The sequence below is a fragment of the Acartia tonsa genome, chromosome 7, assembly GCF_053477335.1.
Source record: "Acartia tonsa isolate MP-2025a chromosome 7, ASM5347733v1, whole genome shotgun sequence".
In the NCBI taxonomy this organism is placed as follows: Eukaryota; Metazoa; Arthropoda; class Copepoda; order Calanoida; family Acartiidae; genus Acartia; species Acartia tonsa.
In genome coordinates, this window is record NC_137266.1 from 31924745 (window position 1) to 31950325 (window position 25581).

The window sequence follows — 25581 nt, forward strand, 5'->3', positions numbered from 1 at the left end:
ACGTTATCAACTGTGTACTAGCAGGTTTGAAGCCATTTTCTTCCTTTGATATCTCCTTAACCCTTCTTCTTTAGAGTTAGAAACCTAATTAACGGTCTTTACATGTCCCACCAAAACTCTATACATTATTGGGTCTATCTACTGGTAGAGGAAAATTCTCCACATGGGCTAGGTCTCGAGCTGTAGTGCTCTGGAGAGGTGAGTCGATTAAAATTTAATATGTATCATCATTATGTATCTGAATTATGACAACAAGTGCAATAAGTGGTACGAAAAATTATCATTTAAAAGTTTCATGTAAAACAGATTTAAATATTACATTTAAGCTAATTTTTTAATATATTAAATTTTAAATCCCCCCATTTCTGAAAAGGTTCTAATATTTACATTGTGAGGATGTTTGCTTTTTAAATTTATAGAATAGGATATGATTGATTTGCATAAAGCGTCCCGATGTTATTCTTTTTCCTTATGAAAATAACTTACCAATCTTGCTCTGGAGCCGGCATAACCAGCGTTTCTTACTGCGACACCTATAGTTGAATAAAAATTATAGTTTCTAAATTCTTTATTTTGTAAAATAAAAAACTTCCAACCTATCTCTTACTGTCCTTTCCTTTATAACATCTTAATATGTGTGTACTGTGTAGTGCATATTAGGTATAATTTGTTATAAATTAGCCTCACCGACTGATAAACTTACATAAACAAATTGTTTAAAGAGTTGCTTTTCTTACCGCTATAAAGAATAGAATAAATATGTAAGTAGAAGTTACATTTACCTATAGTATCTAAGGCAGCGCCTGTTGTAATAACTGACAACTGGTTTAAACGAACAAAATCCCTAAACAGTAAAATTTTATATTATTAAACCATCCTAACCAATTATAAACTTCGTTAGTACTCAATAGTTGTAAGTCTATTTTTGAAAGGGTTCGGCGGTAGCCTTTGGCGAATAGGGGCCGCTGATATCCAGGGCGGAAGTGGATAAAAGAATCATTTAATACTTATATTTGCGGGAACTTTTGTTTAATGAAATCTTCCAATTTTTAACATTTACAAAACAGCCTGCTTTAATTTATTGCATCAAGATCCATGACAGATCTATATAGGAAATAAACGTTTATATATGAGCTCAAGTTTTCCAAGCGATAAATGTTTAAAACTCATAGTGCTCCAATAATCCATAATAAACTCTCATTGACCAGAACGATAAGACCCATTATTTTACTGTATGAAGAATAAATTCATTTTTTTATTTCATGTATTATTTCATTATATTGAGTATTAAATTTCTATCCATAAACAGAAATTTAAATTTATAATACAGTAAATAAAAGAAAACTTAGTTTTAAAATAATTTGATACTAGTGATGATAACAAAATATATAATTTTTGACCTATTAATTTCTAGAAATATATATATCATTTTTTTAAAGGTGTTTTTTGAGATGGGCGTTTATTGAGATGGGCGTTTTTTGAGATAGACGTTTTTTAAGTATAGCCTAATCAATTACCTAATAATTGTACCAGCAGCTATACCAGCCACAACTGTTCCTTGGTTATGGTTCTCATCCTCTTGGGCTTTTATTTTAGCCTAGATAATAAAAAAAATATTTTGAAAATATCTTACATACGATGGATTTTTCAGATATAGAAGTTATTCATGTATATGCCATTTAAAATTACCTGTCTTGCTTTAGCAATAGACTGTGGAATAGATTTCTTAATAATCAGATATCAAAATTAACATTTTTGGTGAATCTTAAATACTATTGGTTACCTTATTGGTTACCTATGAAAGTAAATATGAGTTGCCAGTTTTTTTTTTGCGGGGCTTGGCAGCCGTGCGGAATCGGTTGACAGATGAATGCTGCCAAAATTGGTAGCTTGAGGTTTAGAAAAGCTAAAGCTGGTTGCAAATGATTTGCAGCTAACGACGCTGAGGGAAGCGAAAGGTGACTGAAGGTACCAGCTGTAAAAACATGACAAACATCAACAAAAGGTAAATATATGTAGTTACACATTTGTTTGTCTAAAAAAAAGATCTGTTCGTCAGTCTGTCTTTTATCTGCCTCATGTCTAATAATAAGGCAGTATTATATTTCTACGTCGGACCAAGAAATGTAATATGTATAGATGTATAACAAAGACAACTACCTGCCCCCGTTCTTGGGGACCTTTTTCGCCTGCTTGCAAATAGCTTTCTTCTTTTTGTAGCGACATGACTGTGTTAACCCTTACAGCTCGGGCCCCAATTCCCACCTTAATAGATCGGGGGGGGGGGGGGGGCTCCAAGAGCCCCCCCCCCCCTCTATCTCGGCTCCTGTTACAGATAAAGACGTAAAATTCTGGTGGTTCATGTGTATTTTTAGAGAAAATTACTTTTTCTACTCATAGCAGCCAGGCCGCTCCTTAGCCGCTTTTTAGCGGCCAGCCGCTAAATTTTAAAACAGCTGTAGAGCGGCCAATTTTGCAGCTAGGATGACCAAATTTTAGGACGAACTTTTATTTTTCATAACAAAAAAATTACTTTTTCTGATCATCGCCAAAAAACGGCAAATAACGGAAACCGCCATTTTCGGTGGTTACGGCGGTAAAACGGCGGTTGGCGGCGCCGATTAATATTTTTATCTGTTTGATGTTGCTCAAGGATTTACCAAAAAAATTTATAGGACTCTAGTTGTAATAGAAGCCACGATATTCATGATATATGTCTGTAGTAAAAGCCGGACAAAAATCGGTCATAAAGTCGGTCAGGGAGCGGTCAAACGGTCATAACACATTTTTTCTCAGAAGGTCATTGATATCTAAGTATTCACCAAAAAAAATTTAGGTTTCTCCTTATACACAAAAGTCATAATGTAGAAATTAAGATTTTTTTAGAATTTTTTTCTAATTTTGGTGCTACCCAACCGACTTTGACCGGACACCACGACCGGCACAGACCAGATATCCTAATAAAATCAACTCTTGCCGACGTATAATTACTAAACTTAAAAAGTCATGAAGTCACAGCACTCCATCTTACCTACAAAAAAAATGAGATTGAAAAAACTAGAGGGGGGGGGGGGCTCTTGGAGCCCCCCCCCCCCCCCCGATCTGTAAGGGTATTTGTGATGCTATTGTCTGATATTAAAGGATTCAATTGAAAGATCCAGCTGTATTGCTGCAATAATAAACTATATTTAACTCAATGTTACCTCACATAACTCAATTATCCCACTAATAGGATGTTTGTCTGTCTGTAGCTTAAGATCTCGATTTTATAGGTCCAAGGAAGGTTTATGACTGTTTTGGGGTTGAAAACCTCTACCCTCCCAAGAGAAATCGCACATGAAAAAGATATCCCCTTCCTAAAACTATAAATGAAACTTTCCCCCCCCCCCCTACCCCTTTTCACTTAAGTGGCAAAAAAGGCCTACAAGAGCGTAGCCATATGAAATTGTAATAAAAATTAAATCTTGAAAAGATGCAAGTTAAAATATCTGATAAAAAATATGGTTATGATTAAATTTGACATTCCTTGAGTAATGTTTGAATGGTAGCTTGACAATTTTCTTTTCCATACCCGGTATCTCCTAAATTAAACAACATGAAATGGATAACAACACAATAATCAAATCTTATCATAGTAAATCTGAGAAGCACAGAAAGTAAGAGGACAATGGATTAAATATAACACCCCCATCCCCAAAAAAGGTATTTTTGACAAACTCGCTTTACCATTCGTTGACTTAATAACTTTTTCTCTGACCTTAAGATTCGATGTACACTACTACTGTAGTGCAATAACGGGGTGTTGCGGACACATACAGCCAAAACCTAGTGCAAATAATTTCCCTATCCAATTAGGATAGGTACAGAATAATAGGATTAAACACCTTCCCCTTTTGGTTTATTTGAGGAATGGACTCTCTATCTACTAATGTTTACAAACTTAACATAAAATATCATTACAATGCACTGTAATAATCATTCGAACAGCTTAGACAAAAGTGAAGTAGCAACCACAACTAACACCAAACAAATGAGAAAGCTCGGTGGCTTGGAAGAAGAATCAAACATCCCAAGTCTAGCTTTTAATAATGGATTAGAAACACCAAAGATATGTAGAACTAAAAAAAATAAAACGGCTTAAAACCTGCTTTAAACAAGTCTGGCTTCCATGGTTTTTACTTTAATATGCTTCATAATAGCAAGAGAGTAAATCCCATTTCAACCAGAGCGTCATGGACTGATGACAAACAAACAGACAGAGTTAATAATAGAGTAGCTTTGCTACTAAAAACTACTTTGTCTTTACTAGTAACTATTTATGTGTCCATACATTTTATAATTGAATTAAATACATACCTTTGCATATTCCAACCAAGAACAGAATTATGCATATTTTATATATAAACATTGTTTAGTCTCTAAATGTTTTAATAGCACAGGTAATAATTAAATGTTTTTAATACGTAAGTAATGATAAGTTAACATAGATTTAATTCAGTTATGAAAATATTAAACCTACAAGGATTTGTGTCTTCACATATGTTAAATGTTTGTAACCTCAAATGAAACTGAAAGTGTGAACTTGGGAATTGGAAATATGTTTATTCTTTTCACCAAAATAAATATACATATGCGTTTCTCTTTTCAAGAATTACTTCATGATTTATAGTTTCATTAAGTTTTAGATATTTTGGTGTTTAAGCGCAATTATCTTAAAGGTTCTAGTGATTTTGAAAGTATCTTTGTTTCCTTGGAGACCATCTTTCTGGGCATAACAGAAAAATTTACTCATTTGGCTATTTTTTCAAATTAGTTTGCTTGCTGTTTTAAACGCTAAGGTTTTTATGATTTGACGTAGAAGGATGAGTAGGGGATATTTTGATAATAATATTTACTTAACACAGAGAAACTTTGAAAGAGTGGTATACTATTATAAGATTTTTAAGGGATATAACCAATAAAGAGTCTTATAATTTAAACAGAGTAATTTTTAAAGAGTGTGAACATTGGTAACATTACAAATGTAGTTTAAAGGATATATTAACAATTATTTTTAAAGGATTGTTCAGAGTTAAGTAAGTTTCACAATCATATAAATAGAATGTATTGATAATTCAAATACATATGTTAGACGAAATACAAAAGCAAGGGTAATAACCTCTATTGGGAATCTAAAAAAATTAATACCCACTGGATCAAAGTTTTTCTACATGACTACTAGTATTCCTATGTAGATTATTAGATTATTATGTACTTCATGATTATTATTAAACAATTATTGAATTTTCACTACATATACAATCAATCCATCCTACTTATAAATTTGTTTGTTTATGGAATGGGGAATGTGGATAAACAAACAAAAACCTTGATGTCAAGCTACTCTGCAAGTTATCTGATTGTAGATTGGTTAATACAGCACAAATTTTTTTTAGAGAAATACTTTTAACACCTAAAATATAGTCACCACAACATTTAAATTAGTAACTACTAGGCTGTATATATATACTAGAGGTGGGGGGGGGGGGCTCTTGGAGCCCCCTCCCCCCGATCTGTAAGGGTTAACTGATTGGGTTCTCTATTTAATATAAACTTAACATCGGTCCCGTGATTGTTTTAGGCTATTTAATTTTTAGATTTAAGTCTTGGGATGGGTTTAAGCTTTCTCTCTAGTCCGTAGATAATAAAGGGGCAAACGATAATAAGGGCATTAGGCTATTTTATTTTCAGATGGTTTTAAGCTATTTTTTCTAGCCTATTTCTGCCCCTTTAATTACAGAGCCCCTGGATGCTAGGTACCTATCCGCTAGGTATGCATTTTTTTATTCAGAATTAGAAATATGAATTTTGTTAATTATTAGAAATATTAGAAAATAAATATAAATATATTAACTTGCACATAAAGATTACTTCAAGTTCAACTACTTACGTTAGAATTTCTGTCCGGCTGATTTTAGTTATTTATTTTATAATAAAAGCCTTTGATACTATGAACGTAATAACATTCTGCCTTAGCGTTTACTTGTTTTTTTAAACCTCTCTCTCACACTTGCTTTTTCTTCCATTTGTCTTTTGATTTCTTTATTTGATCTTCAGATACGTATTTATGATAATGCTTTTTTTCATTCTTTCAAAAATGTAATTTGAATTATGGAATTTATTTTCCAATATATATTTTTTATATAACCGTCACGAAAGGGTTAAAATGTTTTTAATTTTTGTTTGTAAATCTGAACACATTAAAAGTGGCGCTAGAATCAATTTATTTTAAAACTAAGTTTTCTTAAATTTACTATCATATGAATTTAAATTTTCTGTTTTAAGAATAGTAATTAAATACTTCAACATTGTGTAAATAGCACCATGAAATAAAAAAAATGAATTTATTCTTAATAAAGTAAAATATTGGGTCTTATCGTTCTGGGCAATGAGAGTTTATTATGGATTATTGGAGCACTATGAGTTTTAAACATTTATCCCTTGGAAGACTTGAGCTCATTTATAGACATTTATTTCCTATATAGATCTGACATGGATCTTGAAGCAATAAAGCAGGCTGTTTTGTAAATGTTAAAAATTAGAAGAATCTATTAAATAAAAGTTATCGCAAATATACTTAGTAAATGATGTATATATACAGGGCGTTTTAAAAAAACTGCGTTTTCCAAATTTGGGAAACAACCATTAGGAGTACAAAAAAAATAATTATATGTCAATATTCTCTATAAAAATATGCATCGAAATTGTTACAGGTGTTTTTTAATATCTCTGAAAATAATGGCGCATTTTAAAGCATAAATATTTCAAAAGATGCGTATGATGCTTTTTTTCTGGTAGAATTTTGTGCCTTAAGGTTGGTTTTCAAAAATTTATTCACTTGAAAACAACATCTTAATACGGCCAATACAATTTTCTACCAATTACACTAAAAATTTCATTTAAAATTCCCTCACTGAAAACAAATATTTAGTTTTTCTTTTTGCATACTTAAGAAACATGACCTTAAAAATTGCTCATGTTCGTAAATCCCCACCCCTCATATTCCTATGATCCTTTAATTTGATTGACAGGTTAAGATATAAACTCATAATTTATCCATAATTTGTAATTAAATGCTTTAATAAAAAAAATTCAAACTTCAATTACTTTTTTGTATTAAGAGATTTTTTTTGACAAATAAAAAGGAGTTTTTTTTCTTTTTACTATAACCTACGTTACTAAAGAAGATTCTTTTACTGCAAATACATCACAATCAAACTCATTAAGGTACTTTTCTTATACCTTTTTCTAACTTAATTCTACGATTTTTTTATACATAATAGAAGAGTTGTTTTAATTTTTCTTGCACAACATTTTTCACATAAAGCATTTTTGGAAACTATGTACCTATCATAGAGACCGTATTTTTAGAGATAATGAAAAACACCTGTTATAAATTTGATGTAATTTTTTTTACAGAGAATAATGACATACAATCGTTTTTTCTGTATTCCTTCTGGTTGTGTCAGAAAAACAGAAAACGCAGTTTTTTCTGAAACACCGTGTATATATATATATATTACCCCGTCCCGGATTTGAAAAATTTTGTTAAAATTTTTGCCCCCAGCCAAAATATGGTTGATTTATGCATAAAAATGACCCATGCAAAATATTTTTTCTGTAATGCAAAAATTGCGACGGTACAAGCACTGCAATGTTTTTAAAATCTGCAAAAAATCCTGTTTTTATGGCTTTTTTGGGGCTTTTGTACCATCCCAATTTTGAAGATTTTTACAAAATTTCAATTCAAGTGTGTTGATATATACCTGAAATTTACCAAAAAAAATGGGGGCAGTCTCAATTATAACATATGAAGGTGTAGCAAGTAGTCTTCCAATTACAAAATTGTCAAATTGCATACATATATAATAGGATTGGGCCGGATACTTTTTTTGGATGGATACTGGATATCTTGCTGATTTATAATGCCGGATATCCGGCAAATATATGTTATTTGGCCGGATATCCAGTTATTCGACCGGATATCCGGTTATTTGGCCGGATATCCGGTTATTCGGCCAGATATCCGGTTATTCGGCCGATGTTCTTTCATTCGGCCAGATATCCAGTAATTTGCCATATAACGATTATCTGTCATTAGAAATCAACTGGATATCCAGCCAAAAAAGTATCGGCCCAACCCTATTATATATGTATGCAATTGTTTCTTCTTTACAGTAAAGTTTCTGATAGATCCAGGGAATAATTCAGTTATTACCACTTAAATAAAATTAGAGGATCGACCCTTCTCTCAGGTGCCCAAGAGTCCTTTAGGAGCGTTACCGCTAGAAAGTACTATGGAGAAGCTCTTCTTGTGAAAATTAGATAATTTTTAACATTATCTTTTTATGTATCATTATTCATTGTTTATCTCTGTTAATTTTGTATTAACTTAATGGAAAAAGATGTCTTAGCTTATAAAAGATGTTCGGTGCTTTCCCTCAAAGTGTCTTTTGATCACTGACAACCCCTCCCTCCTTATATTAACTTGCAAGGGTTCCTGGTACTCAATATAAACTATCCTAACCTGACCTTATATAATTAAGAAACAAATTAGAAAGTATCCCTTCCTTTTTTCAAGGTCGGAAGATGGGGGGGGGGTATGTGCTCGACTTGGCACTTGGGAAACTGGCAATAATTTGCATTAAACTTACGTCTTCAATATATCAAAAACTAATGCTATAAAGCAGAAGTACTGATTGCAGAGTTGCTACACTTTCTAAACCCTTATTGTTACAGGAATCATCAGCCAAAGTTTTCAATCAAAAAATTTCAACTTGCTTAGATTAAATAAAAGAGCTAACCTTTACGGAGTTTGTTCAGACTCATATTATAGAAAAGATTTGCTTTTAATAAGTATCAGAAATAGATGGGACAAAATAAGCCGTTTAATACACTAGTCCCAAAAGTTTGAAAATAACCTTTTCTTATTCGTTGACTTAATAACTTTGGGGACTTTCAATAAATTTTGATGGATAGGTTTATTAATTTGAGTGTTCAATCGTTTCTACCACTAATTTTAATCTACAGAAGGGTTAATTTTGTGTATTATTAATGGGGATGTACATCAATTCATTAGCCATAGTCTTATCCCTGAGTAACATCCTTGAGTAACATGTTATTTCTTGTTATGAAAATGAAAGTGTTCTAGTTATTATTAGACTGTGGGTACAGGGATCTAGATAGAGAAGACAATGGCTGATAAATGGACGTGTATATCCCATGATTATACACAAACTTACCCTTTCTGTTAATTACAATAGGTGGTTGGAACGTCTTATTAAACCAATTAAAATTTCAAACAATCTAAAAAGTTGTTAAGCAAACAAATGAAAAAGTTCGGGGACTAGTGTAATTGACAGCCCAATGTGCTCTGCCTCCCTAGTTATTATTAGACTTTTGGTACACTCTGGTATAATTCAGAGAGGGAGGGGAAATTGGACTGTTTATTTCACTTGTCCCCAAAGTTTTATAATTGTTTTTCTAATTCATTAGGTTAACAACTTTTGAGAATTTTATTGAATTTTGATTGGTTGGTTTATTAAGTTAAGTGTATAAACGTTTCAACTGCTAAGTTTAATCTACAGAAGGGATAGTTTTGTGTATCACATAATTTCATACTTATATAATAGAGGTAGGGTGGATACTTTTTTGGACGGATACTGCATATCCGGATGATTTATAATGCAAGATATTTGGTATCTGGCAAATTACCGGATATCTGGTTATTCGGCCGGACATTTGCTAGATATCTGGCCAGATGCCGGATATCCGGCATTTTAAATCAGCCAGATATCCAATATCTGTAAAAAAAAGTATCCGGCCCAACCCTATTATATATGTATGCAATTTGACAATTTTGTATTTGGAAGATTACTCGCTACACCTTCATATGTTATAATTGAGACTGTCCCCACTTTTTTTGGTAAATTTCAGGTATATATCAACACACTTGAATTGAAATTTTGAAAAAATCTTCAAAATTGGGATGGTACAAAAGCCCAAAAAAAGCCATAAAAACAGGGTTTTTTGCAGATTTTAAAAACTTTGCAGTGCTTGTACCGTTGCAATTTTTGCATTACAGAAAAAATATTTTGCATGGGTCATTTTTATGCATAAATCAACCATATTTTGGCTAAGGGCAAAAATTTTAACAAAATTTTTCAAATCCAGGACGGGGTAATATATATATACAGGGTTATATCAGGGTGGGCCAGATAAATCCGGACTTTTTCTTTTTTTTAAACAAATGAACATAAAATCGTCAATTTTAAAGATTTTATTGAATTTTAAAAACTGGGAAGTGAACTATGTATATGACTATCTTATTATTCAATAAAATCGCCGCCAGCCTCAATCACCGCTTTTACCCACCCCCTAAACCGCCCCCCCGACCCTGGTCATCATGTCCCTGTCCAAGATGGCCAAGTTCTCCTTGATAGTGGCAATGAGGGAGGTCTTTGTGGTATGGGTGCGTCTATTGGTTCGTGCTTTAATGGTGCTCCAGGCCCAAAAGTCAATTGGATGAAGATCAGGGCTGCTGGGAGGCCACGTCTCCTTAGGGACGTGAGTAACCGCAGGATCCTAATATGCCCATATTTGAAGCTACCCTTCGACACAGTGCAGTGGCTCTCATTTTGGCCACAATTAAGCTAAAACAACGTTTTATACCATTTGGAAATAGCATGAAGATCAAGCTAGGGTTATCATCGCAACACATAGTCTAAAACGATTTTTAAGGTTCCAAATGGGCCCATGTAGTCGCGAACCGAGAAATTTTCAAGAATTTTGACATTTTTGACACCTTAAAATCTGCCACGTTTTACTTTGCCGGAGTACTACGGCTAAACCAGATGTGATAGAGAGCTCTAGTATTTTCTAGTGTCTTCATTAAGTATCTACAGTATCTCCAGCAAGTTTCATAAGTCTATCTCAGCTACAGATGGGCTGAGATCAGATTTAGTGGGCCGAAGTTGAGAATTTAGGGTAAACTAGCGTTAATTTCGAATCTGCTATGTTGAACATAAGCGCTGCCAGCTCGGAGTACACGTCCTCCATCGTCCAAAAATTTTTATGTGCGAAAAGGTAATTACCTAAGCTTTTTATAGAGTGGTCAAACGTCCTGATTGGTCAGGTAGTTTTGGTGCTATAGCCGTTTGAAATTAAGTCCGGATTTATGTGGCCCACCCTGTATATACCGAAATTATTAGCTTGGTCGTTTTAGAGGATTAGAAATTAAATGATAAAAAATACGTTTTTCAATTATTAAATTTTTACAAGAAAAACAAAAGAACATTTTTTTGCACTAAAATCACCTACATCATTATTGCTTTATTATTGGCTGTACCTTATTAATAAATTATCTTACACCCTTTGTTTGTGATCGTTTATATTTATTGCCTTTTAAAGTGAGTTCTCCGTCGTGTAGAAAAACATCGTATTTGATAAGATTTTTTATCTTAAATTTCTTTATTAAACTAAAAAACATTACAACTGTATTTACATGATAAGATACTATCACTTTTATATTTCAATGATTTACAATTTAGCTGTAACTCCCAATTTTCCCTTTTCTTGCAGAACAAGTTTCACTAAATCTGTTGCTTCCTCTGCACACCCCTAGACAAACAAGAAATTTTATCATATAATATGAGTAGTAAGGTTTCTTTGTCTGAAGCTAACAATCTCAGAAATAGCAGGTTCTAATTAGTTATTATCTTAAGGTAAACTTTATAAATACGATTAATGACCAATATCATATTTAGGATTATTGGACTAACACCGTATTCGGAGATTTACAACTGAAGAGATACTGTTTGACACTTTATGAGAGTGTTTATATGTATAACCTGAAATACAGTGATACCAGAACCTCCATGTCCATAGTTGTGAACAATACATCCTTCTCTTTCGAGCCTCACTTCTACGAGCATGAAAATTTCAAGTAAAGGTTGGGTAATAAATGGAAGAATTATTATATCTACTCTTCACCAAATAAACCACCCTCTTGAGCATTTTTGAAAATTTCTACACAACCTTTAAAGTTACTTCAAAGATGATCCTGTAGGTACTTTAGGTAGGGTCCGTTAACATAAGCAATTCAGCCTTGTTGCTTAAAGAAATATTAATAACACCCACGTAGCTTAAGTAAGCTACATAAAAGACGACATATCCCTTAACCGCACCTTCCTTTCACCTTACTAATTTTTAGTAAAATTCAGCCACGTTACTTATAAGAAGCTGCAGCCCAAATTAAGCGAAATTTCGCAGCTTTTACAACTTTGCGTCTTTGAAAAAGAATCAACCACTCTGAAGCGCAGCCTCTCTCAGGGACTATATCTAAGACACTCTCAGACACCATCATCAGCTGGAATATCGCCAAAGGTAAAAAAATGCATAATGGTATTTGTGTTTTGTACCTGGTCTTCCTGGCCTTAATCCAACCTAAAATAAGAAATATTCTTTAAATTTTGTTAATTTTAAACAAAGTTAATTGCAGTCATATGAAGAATTATAGTTTAAGTACTAAAATTGGCATTTATATTTTTTATGGAAGTACACTTATGTAGAAAAAGATTAGATTATGTTATTAAATTTACATAAATACTCGACACTAGTATAATAATATACAAACAGAATGGTTAACATTGTTATATAACTACTTTATGTTTAAAAGAACAAATATCATTTACCCAATGTGCAATTTCCTTTGCTTCGTCTAAAGATGGATCAAGACATTTACCTCCATCCCTAAAAATAATTATGATGTTTATCCACTACTACTATCAACAAATATTTATTTCTATTTAACATCAAATATGTCAGGGACGGAGTATACAATCAATAGTAAATTATAAATTCCGCAAAACTTAATGAACTCGATCTACAACTAGTTGTCTTAAAACTTTATTCACAATTATATTGATTGGTGATTGGCAGCTCAAATTAAAAGTGTCCACACTTTTCATCAATAGTTCTGATTTGTTTTACATAATTGTTGGTAAATAAATTTTTGTCCACTTTCCTATTTCTTTGGGCCCCTGCAATTTAAAAATTAATATGAAATAAAATTTGGGTAAAGTGGGTATAGTCCCTTTCGTAACAATGCCTCTTAAGGGGCGCTTTTTTTGAATTTTCACAGTAGATTTTCTCTGTGGCGCCAATTGCCTAACTCAGTTGGACAATCACCAGACATAACCTAACTTATCCTAAAATAACCCATTAAAAGATAGTTTGGAAATACGAAGAAACGCCCCTATAAGTAATGATTCTCCTATTATATAAAGTATAAAGCTTTTTTTGTCTGTGGCGTAGGATTTTACAAGCGCTGAACCAATATGGTACTCCTTTACAGGAAAGCTTCCTATAAATGCAGGAAAGGCTTTTAACTATTTGGGGGGAGGGGGGGGGGGGCATCTCCACTCTCCAATTATAAAATTATACCCAAACCCTGAAACTTTCTTTTTTACCTTTTCTCTTAAAAACTTAAATTGAATTGTGGGGAAGGTCAACTCCCCATTCAAGAGGCTTCTATGAGGGTAAACGCTAGTTTAAAATAAAGGAGTATATTTATACCTGATAAATTGTTTATCCTCCTCTCTAGGAATTGTATCCCAATCATTATCTTGATGTGTTCCCCCTACAACTACTGATTCCTGAAAAATGAATATGAAAATCTTGTGTTACTGGTCTCTCTGTCGTCACTTTTTTCATACAAAATAAACAATAATAAAAAATATTTGCACAAAAAAATTTCAAAACAAAAACAATAATATAGGAAGCAGAGTGTCAGAACACCACCTATTATTAACCCATCTATTATGTGATATGTGGGCAAGCAGGACTGTAGAACCACCCCCAACCATTGTTGGTGGCGGGGCTTACTCATGTTCCTTAAAACCTTTCTTTTTATCTGTATATTGATATATTCTTCAGTTATTGGTTTACTTTTGATTAATAAACTGTAAATGCTTAGTGTAGAGCAGCTCTATAAGCTACTTTCTTGATAAGTACAAGTGACGCTACTCTAAATTTCGCACTCGTTCTGTCAATCATTTCACCGCAGGATTCACGCCTCTAAGCTACATCATCTTTAACGTGATAAATGAAAACCTGATTAGCTATAACATAATTTCCATCATCCAAATCATCTAAGATAACAGTTCTGATCCAGGGTGCTGACACTCGCATTACCTTAAAAGAGAAGAACAATTTTCGCTAATTCAGTATAATGCAATATACATGTAGGGAAATCTTTATCATGTTGAAAGCAGTGGTATAATGGTAAGGCCTACCTTCCTCTTTTCACCCCCTTATGGTTTCACATCCCCCTGGTAAATTGCTATGCACGCTAGTGGTTGAAAGACAAAGATGATATTAAAATGGCGTGTTTATGTATTGAAGTTTTAAAGGCACACACACAGGGAAAAAACACACACAAACATCCTATATAAAGATATCCAATAAAATCCTGTATATTAAGTTTTATTTTTACTATTGATGCTTCTCCATAGAAATCATGAAAATCCATATGCAATTGATTTGCTTCTATTGGCTATATATTTTTCCCTTTTTTTGTCATACCTTTTCTCCCCCTCTATGATTTTATTAATCGTTATTATTTGACGTATTTCTAATCCTACCTGACCTCTCAGAGGTTTTATTAGTTTATCTCCAGTAAGATAGGAAGCATGAACGCCAGTACAGTTAACTACACAATCATACTAAATATAAACAAGTAGGATGATATCTATTTTTTCATAAGTAGCAAAGTTTAAATAACAGTGGGGGTGCACAGATGCGTGCAGAGGGTGGTTGTATATCTATATTTGAGAATATCATTATGATGTTCAGGTTATTTTTGTGTATATTCTATAATTTTAAGATACACGCGAAAAGTCATAAATTCCCACAAACCCCCTACCCCCCGTTGAGTTTGGTTTAAGGGGGATGTAAAAAAATTGAAAGGTTTTGTTAAAATTTTGGCATGCACTAAGTGCAACCCCTTAGCAAGCCACTGGGCGAGCAAGAATGGAATACCTATCCAAGCCTTAAACACCTTGACAAATCCCTCTGCCCATAATAAATGTCAACAATGAGAACAATCTATAATTCTATAAGTAGCACAGCTATCGTATAATTAATTAATCTCTAAGATTTAGAGGTTCAATATCAATACTACTTACTACACAATCACACTAGATATAAACAATATTTTTATAATTGTATTTCTCTCTCTATCTAATAAAAATATACCTCTTTTAGCAATTCCTGCAAACTTTCAACCTTTTGCTTCAAAATCTCTCCTCCTTGCTTCTCAAAAAATCTCATTAGGTATGGCATAAACCTGAAAATAACATTTAGATATAAGGCTGTCAATCTTGATTTAATTTAAAACTTAAATATTTAGGTTTTAGCAAATGTAGTTGTTGATGTTTTTGGTAAATATTTATTGTGTAAGGTTTACTCCTGGAGGCTAAACCCAACAGGCTAAAGGGCAAAGCCTCAAGTAGAAAATAAAGAAACAAATAACAGAACATATTTTTCGTGTTTATTACCTGTATGGCTCCGCTGTAAATGTTATCATCTCCAATCCAGATTTATGTTCTCCAGTTAATCTAATTGTTAGTTTTTATGACAAAAACAATAATATGAAGAATAATATTTTAATGTTTAACCTTGACGAAATAAAAAGTGGAAGTAATTATATTTAGATTGATAATTAAGTATTTAATTTTGATGAAGATATTGTTATAATAAATGATAAAGATACTGCCTGCCAACATCCTTCAATTCTTCTTTTGTCATCTTTCTATAAATAAATTTCTTTGAGTTTTATGTATACTTACTAGAAGTAAAAAAAATTCTTTTCAATTATCATAATATTTTTTTTTTATATTTGTAAAGACAAAGTAAGATAAAAAGATTTTAATTTCAAAATATTTTATATCTAAACCTGACTCCAAATACGACATCTTTCCATATGGGTGGAACTGGGGTGTGATTCATTCGTCTACATGATATCAAAGAAATGCCCATTCTGAAATAATTTGTATTCAGACATTAGCTTTGGTTTTCAGAAAGTGACAGGCTCCATTTATGATAGTAGAAGGCCAATACTAAGCTGAATGTGACCGCCTTTTTTTTTATAATATCTTTCATAACAACTTAAAAAGGTCATAATTGAAAAATACTGTAGGTTATCCAGATTTAAGTGAGGAAACGTGGGTTGGGTAATTATCCCTGTCAAACCTGAGGTAAACATTTTTTATAATTGTGTGACATGCATGGTATGAGTTCCAACAGGGAATATATTTTGTAATTTAATTTGATATTTTTATGTTGTTGATAAAAATATGTATAGTTTGTTCTTTAAATATTAATAAACTTATTTTAAATACCTTTCAATTATTTACCATATATTTTATAGTTACCTAATTATTCATTAATTTTGTTATTCTAGAACATATTATATAGTATTTATGATGTTTTTAACTTTAATATTTGTTACAAGAAATAATAAGCATTGTATTCTTTGGTATGGTTAACAGGACCCAACCCTTGCGCATTGTAACTTCTATATGTATTTTAAGTCAAATTTTCCAATAAGTATAAATACTCACGCTCCACTATTTTGACTTTTCCACCAAGTTTCAATCAAATCATGTGTCCTTTTTGCCCATTTAACCTGAAATATTAGGTACACATATAAAGCAAATAGTATGTTTCTTTATACTTATTCCTAAATAACCATCTCACTCTTTCCTTCGTCGTTGATCTTGAAATGATTGCTTGTCACTGTCAAAATAATACCTGTCTATCAGGCTGTGTACTTCCTAGCAGATAAAGTCCAAAAATGCCTGCAGCTCCATCTGCAGTTGTCTCAGGAGTGAACTTTTCAGATATTATGGTCACCTAGACGAAGATGTAGCAATAAGTAGGGATTATGATCTATATTAATAATTGGCATTTTATTTCTCTCTTTAATTACTACTATCTTTCCATGTTTGTAACTCAAAACTATCTTTATACTTTTGTAACCATATATTATCAGAACTTACAATTTTACCGAAATTTAATATTGATTTAAACTAGAGTATTCTATTCTCCAGATCAATAAGATAATAATTTTGATGTTTTTATCGTGTAATTACCTTGTTTAGCTGTAATTAGCTTCGCTTCTTTTAATTGATAAGTAAAAATTTTACCTTGCATGACGTCTGTTTCTGTATTTCAAGTGCAGTGCTAAGGCCTGGAAAAATTTCTAATTTTTAGGAATAGGACAGTGTGGAAAATATCACTTAATTCATATATATCACATTTTGTAAGTAAAATCCTTTTATTTATATAGGAAATGAAGTTTAAAGATTAATTAAGGCGCCATTATTGTATCCCTATTTTGTAAGTTTTGATGAAATTGTCAAAATAAATCAACATACAAAACAGTAAGTGCTAAAATTTAAAAAAAAACCTGCCTATTATCCCAGCGCCAACCACAGCAACTTTTGCCATAATAAAATTGGCTATTGTATAGTTCAAAACTAACTATGTGTTTTTACTTCAGTTGGTTCAGCAACAATATGTTGTCTTGTGATCTAATAAACACTACTTCATAAACCTGATCTCAAAGACGACATTTAGAACAGGATTGTATTATTCTATATAAATTAAATTACAGATTTGAAATTTAGTGTCCATTATTAAATTATCTTAATTTATCTCTTTGTTTATTTAAATGTTTAAATTAAATTGTTAGTAGCAAAGCTAATCTATAACAAACTTTGTAAGTCCGTCCGTCAGTTACGGGGAGATGGGATTCCCTAAGCTGCCACTTTTTTGTTGTTGTCATAGCCAATATCAGACGAGCAGCCTACAGATGCCAGCCAGGCGTTTTTGTAAGCCATCCAACAATCCTCACTCAGCCTAAGCAATAAACAGCCGCAGCCACTCTCAGCCTAGTTGCTTTATAGCAGCTGCATCAACTGTAAAACTCATTAAAACAGTTTGGATAAGGTTAAAGTAGCAGCTGCAACTAACAGTGCATGTCTTATGAAGCTGACTAGAATGGAGAAAAATTTAGCCACCCAAAGCCGTAGTCATCCATTCAAAATTCATAGCTGGCTACATTTAGTCGTAGCCACCCTCAGCGGAGGCAATCAAATTCAAATGCAGATATCCTCAGCTGCCGCCATCCCTCGCCGGAGCAAGCCAAAGCTACTATCAGCCATCTGTCTCATATATTAACTAAATAAAACACAGTTACACATAGAAATCTTATGTCTTTATACAAATTGCCAAAAGTGAGTTTTAGTTGCAAAATGTTCATTAGTTACAAGAATCTTAAGAGAAAACAAGGATGACAACATCCATAAGTAGCGAAGCACAAAAAATCGTGGATGGAAATACGTAAAAGTAGATTTAAAGTGTATTTATTAAAAACAAGAATAGATTTATTGAAGAAAGTAAACACGAAAGCTTGTTTTATTTTTAATGATGACGACGGTCAAAGTAGATTACATAAAAGATTCTCATAACAATGGGAAAAATTATTTTGATACTGATATCCCAAAAAAGTTTGAAAATTGGACCAAAAACACCAAATATATGGAGAAATATGTAAAACATCAAAAAATAGCCAAAAACCTGATAAAAGGCAGTCTGACGGCCATTGTTGTTTTCTTTAAACGACGGGAAATTAAATTTTGATATCTATAACTGAAAAAATTTTGAAAATCGGAACATAAACACTGAAGATATGGAGAATAATGTAAAAAATACAAAAATAGCCTAAAACCTGCTAAAGGCAGTCTGGCCGTCATGGTTGTTTTCTTTAAACGACGGGAAATTTAATTCTTATATCTATAACTGAAAAAATTTGAAAATTGAACCATAAACACTGAAGATATGGTGGAATTGTGAAAAATACAAAATAGCCTAAAACCTGCAAAATGGCAGTGTGGCCGTCATGGTTGTTTTCTGTAAACAACAGGAAATTTAATTTTGATATCAATAACTGAAAAAATTTTGAAAATCGGACCATAAACACTAAAGATATGGAGAAAAATGTGAAAAATACAAAAATAGCCTAAAACCTGCTAAAAAGCGGTCCGACCGCCCTTGATGTTTTATAGTTAATTGTGCTCCTTATTAATGGGAATGTTGTCAAAAAATTTCAGCTGTCTATCTTTAATAGGAGCCGAGAAAATCACGTTTCCCCTATTCTGTCTCATGACGGACGGACATTTCGAATTATAGTGTAGCTTCGCTACTAAAAATCAGGCCAATATTTCTAATCAGGCGAGTATTTTTAAATAGATTTACGGAATGACGAACAAAAAAACAAAACAAAAAATACAACATTGTCAGTAAATTGAATAATATAATGGATAATATTAATCAAATGGATAGCGAATACGGAATATTTGTTAAGAAAATTGCCTCATGGATATTTTATGGATATGCTAATCCTTGTTTTCATGATTAAAAACCAAGGATAAAGAGAGAAGATAAAAAGTGGTAAAGGTAGGAAAGTTATTTTATTGACAACCTTTCTATTATTGACTATTATACTATTATACTATTCTTTAATCTATAATACAAAGTAGAACGATGGTGCCTGTCTAGAGGCTAGGGGCGAAACCAATAACTGTGTCAAAAATAGCCTATGATTTATGTAATTGTCTACTAAATGGAAATAAATATTTGTAGTTATACGATTGGCAGCGCCTCTGGTGCTATCTCCCCTCTCATTCCGTACGTGGAGAAAGTCGCTTAAAAATTAGACACGTGACGTCATAAAAATGTGGAAGATGAGAGGAGAAGTGGGAAAGAAATCCCCTAAATAAGAGATGGATAATCCCTCATTTTTATAAGGTCTAATGTCCGATTTTTGAGTGACTTTTTTTCCCGTAACCTAATATATAGTAAAAACTTAAACTCCTGCAACCCCCCTTACACTTCTAAAATCTACCCCCCCCCCTTTAACTTATTTAGACTATATGACATTATTAGTAGCGAAGCTACTCTTTAATTCGAAATGTCCGTCCGTTCGTCCGTCTGTCCGTTTCAGACAGAATATGGGAAACGTGATTTTCTCGGCTCCTGTTTAAGATAGAAGGCTGAAATTTCTTGTCAACATTCCCATTAATATGGAGCATAATTAAGTTTAAAACATGGATTCCAGTCGGACCCCTTTTTAGCAGGTTTTAGGCTATTTTTATATTTTTCTAATTTTTCTCCATATCTTTGGTGTTTATGGTCTGATTTTTAAAATTTTTTCAGTTATAGATATAAAAATTAAATTTCCTGTCGATTAAGGAAAACAAGCATGACGGTCTGACTGCCTTTTTGCAGGTTTTAGGCTATTTCTTTATATTTTTCACATTTTTCTCCATATCTTTGGTGTTTATGGTCCGATTTTCAAAAATTTTTCAGTTATAGATATCAAAATTAAATTTCCTGTCGTTTTAAGAAAACAAACATGGCAGTCAGACTGCCTTTTAGCAGGTTCTGGGCTATTTTTATATGTTTTACAAATTTTCCCACAGCTTTGGTGTTTTTGGTTCAATTTTCAAACTTTTTGGGGATATCAGTATCAAAATAATTTTTCCAGTTGTAATGAGCATTTTTTATGTCGTCATCATACAAAATAAAATAAAAGGTTTTGTGTTTATTTTCTCCAATAAATCTATTCTTGATTTTTAAAAATACACTTTAAATCTACTTGTACACATTCCCATCCACGTTTTTGTGCTTTGCTACTTATGGATGTTGTCATCCTTGTTATATATATACAGAAGTGATCATACTTGACATAAAATCAACATACTGATATTTTAGAGACTTAAAGTACCCTACTTAGGCGCAGAAATCAAAACATTTTCCTTTATAGATTGACTTGATATTGAATGAGTAGTTATGTGAATTACTTTATTGACGGGCGTTTTACAATTTTACAACCTCCCTCCTATAATTTCAATTTACTATTGAACAAGAACAACTATGTTCACGTGCACACTTATAAAAAAACACCAACCTAAGATTTTTTTATTCAATCTTAACCAGACAAATGCCATCTAGCTAAAAAAGATGTGTAGATTTCATATCTGGCAACCAGAAAATCTGCAGATATCGCATTTATGAGATCCAAAAAAGTTTCATTAAAAAAACCTTACACCAAAAATAACATCTTATAAATAAAAAGACGACTTAGTTTCTTTTTCCTGTTCAATACTAATATTGAAACTAATTCACAGGCATGCATGTTTGTTGGTATAGTACTTTTTTAGAAACTAAAATACAGACATATTCAAAGCTACTATAGTGCATATTAGTTATTAGAAAGATTATATTTTTTTTCTTGAATCAAAACAACATTTTGTATATAAAAACCCATAATGTCTTCATTATTGACACAAACATGCATGCTGTATAGTTTAAAAAATTCAGTCATTTAAAATTCTCATAAGAACACAAAGCAAGAAATACAGGTTATCAACTCCCTATGAGCTTTTTTTGTTAAATAAAATTGATAACAAAAGTTTTTTTTAAATAGTGAAATAACAAATTGTTAGGTGAATAGTTGATATTAAAATAATCAAAAATTATTTCACGTTCTTTTAAATAATTTTAGTAAAACATATATATGCTCAACAAAGGTTATTTATAGTTATGAATTCTACCAAAATTATGTTTAAAAGGGGAAATAGTTTATGAAGACGACACAAAATGATTTGTAAAAATTACTTATTTTTTATCTTTTTTTAAATCTTTAATAGTTTTAACGTTTTTTTTTTATGTAAACGTATAAAGTATTATTCAAACTTGAAGGATTTAATCTTTTTCTTTGAAATTTATATGTCTAAACAGTGTAAATATGAAGTTCTTAATCACGAATTTTCAAATCATTAGATTTTAAGCAAGTTTATTACAGAAATAAAGAATAATTTTGACCAAAAAAATAGCCACAAAAAGGCTTACTGCGTTATAAAACTGGCTTAATTGTATAATTGCATTCATTTTGTTTAATTTTCTTTAAAAATGAGTGTTTTTATGCTGCCTTGGTTATAATCAAACCTAAAAGTGCTCTTTGGTCAGTGACAAAGTGAAAAAAAATATACTTTGTTTTATAATTTTTGATCTCTTTTTTAAAATACTTTTATCTGATTTGTATATCAAAATTAAAAAGTATTTATTTCTTTAGATATTCATGCTTTGCTAAAACGCACTATATTTGCTCTAAAAAGGATTCTTTATCTGACTTTCACATTTAAAATGATAGATTTTAAATCAATTATTGTGTTGACTTTAATTAAAATCATAATTTCTGTTTATATGCATTTTTTAAAAGCGAAGCTTTTCTATAATTAGGGTCGGTCAGTCCGTACGTCCGTCCGTCCGTCACAGATAGCTTTTCTCGTTAATTTAGACATGTTAGAATTGTCCTATCGATTTCAAATTTTGCATGGTGATTCCTTTAGTAGTTAGGTACGATTTAGAAACTCTATAATCATTACCAAAATGTCCGTACGTCCATTTTTTTACTTTTTAAAAAAACTTTTTTTTGTTAATTTAGGCATGTTAGAATTGTCCTATCGATTCAAATTTTGTATGGTGATTCCTGTTATAGTTAGGTACGAGTTAGAAAGCGTAGCAACTCAATAATCATTACCAGAATGTCCGTACGTCCAGTTTAAACATGTTGATTTATTTACTTTTTGAACAACAAATTTGTATCTGATCTAATGATCCGATTGATCTGATTTTTGATTTACTGAATCCTGGGACAACAAAGTACAATATTATCAGCGAAGCAACTCTATAATTAAGTCCTAAAAATGTAAGTATGTCCATAAACATTATTATGTATCAAGCAGTTTTTCAACAATTTTACTTACAATTTTGCTTCGAATCTAATACATTTATATTCTGATTATTCAGTTCTGACACTATACAAGTGTAAATGTCTGCTTGTCCTACCGTTTCAGTGCTTCGCTTTTATGGATGTTGTCATCCTTGTTTATAATGAAATGTAATAATTGCCTTTTTTCATATATAAGGCGAAAAAACTGACACTGAAGATATTTTTTTTGTCTCATATATGCTCTTAACTTATAGATGAACAACTTTTATAAAAAGATTTATTTAAAATATGTCATTTAAGGCATGAAATTAATTTTGCAAATCAACATTGCTAAATTTTGCAAATAACTTTTAAAAATGATTTCTGCGGATTTTCTAATTTACATGGGTGTTTTCTACACATTTTCCCCTTTCCAAAAATACCTTCCTCGTAAAGATTGACTTCAAGAAAGTATATGTATACTTTCCAAAAATGAAATGTGCGTGTACGTAATATAAGGTGAGAACAATACTTATTAGATGAATACTACAAAAAATTCTGGGTGTGGACCTGCTTCAAGTGTAAAATGTAGCGAAGGAACTAATCGAATCGAAGCCGAACCAGGCCGTAAATTAAAAAAAAAATGTATAAATATTTTAAATTACAATTGGTTAATGGAATAAAAAGATTGAAAATAATAGTCTTTTTTATTTTTATTTTGTAGTAAATGAAGGACCTAAATCTTATGATATATATGTTAACAGTAAAACAACAAGCATGAAATCCAATCCAACTTAGAACATTTCAAAGAACTAAAAACTATCAAGTTTACCAAGAGTCTACGAGCCTAAGTTAAATATTCAATTTTGGTGAAAATGCAGAATAGAGTTTATTCTAATACTGTGGCGTGCAGATGGTTTTGACAGGGGGAGGGGTTGTGAACCCCCAAAATTGGTATCCTCCTTAAGATTTTTGACACCCCCCTTAAATTAAAAAAAATCGAGAGGGGTGTAGGAGGGTTAAGCTGCCAGGGGTTGTATTTGAGACAGCAAGAGTGGTTGCTGTTTTTCAATGGTCAGATGGGAGTGAGCATCAGGTTGTTTTAATGTATAGTTTTAAAAATATTTCAGGTTTGGGTAAAATGGCTTAGTGGTTTAACGTCCGCTTATCTGTTGGGGAGGTGTCGGGTTCGAGTCCCCAGACCGCATCAATACTAAAGATGTAAAAATTAGTACCTTCTGCTGCTATCAGACGTTAGAAATTTGGAGTAAGAGTTGGGGGGAAGACTTAGCCCTAAATCAGGTATGCATGGGTGGTCCTTGGCATGGTACACTAGTGATCGAAAAACTTTGCTCAGTCATAGGTTGACTCAAAAGTCCCTGTCTAGCAGTGTGTAGTAGCTAGCTAGTGTGTTAGTGGCGTTTATTAGTTCATCTATTGGGAGTAATCCTTGAATACTAGGTTGTTTGGAAAAGTCCCTAGGATTTTATGTGACTTCATTGTGTCGTTGTCAAAACAGCGCCACGTCCTATGCCTTGGTTGCATTAAAAGTCACAATAATATCGTGACAAAAATCACAAAACCTTAACTCACCATCCATAAGGTTGAAGTGTAAATTACCCACAAGCCCTAATTAAAGGGTCAAGGGAAATGATGGGAAGGATGCAAACTTGAATCCGCGGAACCTAGTAATAGTGTCTAACTTTTTATCTTTGTGACGTAACAAAAATCGAAGGATGAGAGGGGAGGTGGGAAAGGAAACCCCTAAAAAAGAGATGGATTTTTGTTACGTCACAAAGATAAAAAGTTAGACACTATTACTAGGTTCGAATCCGCGTCATACCAAAGAAGTTAAAAATAGTACCTACCTGCTTTGTTCGGCAAGAACATCAAAGAGTTTGAGTAGGGGGAAATGTCTTGGCCCCAAACAGGCGCAACTCACTACCATGCACAGTAAGGATCTCCAGACAAAGATCATGCAATCAAAGGGTTGGTTTTCTGCAATGTACTGTACCACGGGTATGAGGTGAAGGACCAAGAGTCTGGCCTTGAGTTGACAAGTTGACTGTTCAGTCCAGGTGCAACTCACCCAAACGACATTAACATCATTTGGGAAAAAACTAAATGAATGTTAAAACTTTCTGAAATTGATTCGCATTTTTATACCTCACTTGGAGGATGGATACTCCTTAATTTTGCCATGGGGGTGGATACACCCCTCTTCTACATGCCTCTGTTTTAATATGTTGTGCACATACATATGATAATGTTGTATGGGTGAGTTGCACCTGGACTTGTCAACTCATGGCTAGACTCTAGGTCCTTCACCTCATTCACATAGGACAGTAAATAGCAGACAACCAACCCTTTGATTGCAAGATCTTTGTCTGGAGATCCCACTGTGCATGGTAATGAGTTGCGCCTGTTTGGGGCTAAGGCATTTCTCCATCTCAAACTTTTTTGATGTCCTGTGCCGAACACAGCAGGTAGGTACAATTTTTTAACGTCTTTGGTATGACGCGGATTCGAGTTTTAATCCATTCCATCAATTCCCTTGACACTTTAATTAGGAGTTATAGGTAATTTAAACGTCAACCTTATTGTTTTGTGATTTGTCAAGTTATTACGAATGTTTAATGCATCCAAAGCACAGGACATTACGCTGTATTGGCAACGACACAAAAAAGCAACATCAAAGCCTA

General features: G+C 32.4%; 2 protein-coding genes across 2 annotated transcripts in view; both read right to left on the minus strand.

Annotated features, from left to right (window-relative positions):
- LOC145323582 (uncharacterized) overlaps nt 1-4443 on the minus strand; it is a 36266-nt gene extending 31823 nt beyond the window's left edge. The window contains exons 1-6 of the mRNA XM_080165959.1: nt 4357-4443; nt 3526-3581; nt 1690-1725; nt 1518-1597; nt 783-844; nt 487-533 (exon numbers count right to left, since the gene is read on the minus strand). Coding sequence (XP_080022085.1) covers nt 487-533; nt 783-844; nt 1518-1597; nt 1690-1725; nt 3526-3581; nt 4357-4408 — 333 coding nt within the window. The 5' untranslated portion in view covers nt 4409-4443. The remainder of the gene's footprint in view (nt 1-486; nt 534-782; nt 845-1517; nt 1598-1689; nt 1726-3525; nt 3582-4356) is intronic.
- Nucleotides 4444-11489: 7046 nt separating this feature from the next.
- Nucleotides 11490-17631, minus strand: Daao2 (D-amino acid oxidase 2). The gene is made up of 15 exons (XM_080168239.1): nt 17514-17631; nt 17247-17290; nt 16852-16953; nt 16662-16726; nt 15995-16078; nt 15815-15850; nt 15597-15656; nt 15295-15385; nt 14682-14762; nt 14152-14232; nt 13615-13694; nt 12732-12789; nt 12459-12483; nt 11889-11962; nt 11490-11658 (listed from the first exon to the last, which is right to left on the minus strand). The coding sequence occupies exons 1-15, from the start codon at nt 17548-17550 to the stop codon at nt 11578-11580; spliced, it is 999 nt and encodes a 332-aa protein (XP_080024365.1). The 5' UTR covers nt 17551-17631; the 3' UTR covers nt 11490-11577.
- Nucleotides 17632-25581: the final 7950 nt, after the last annotated feature.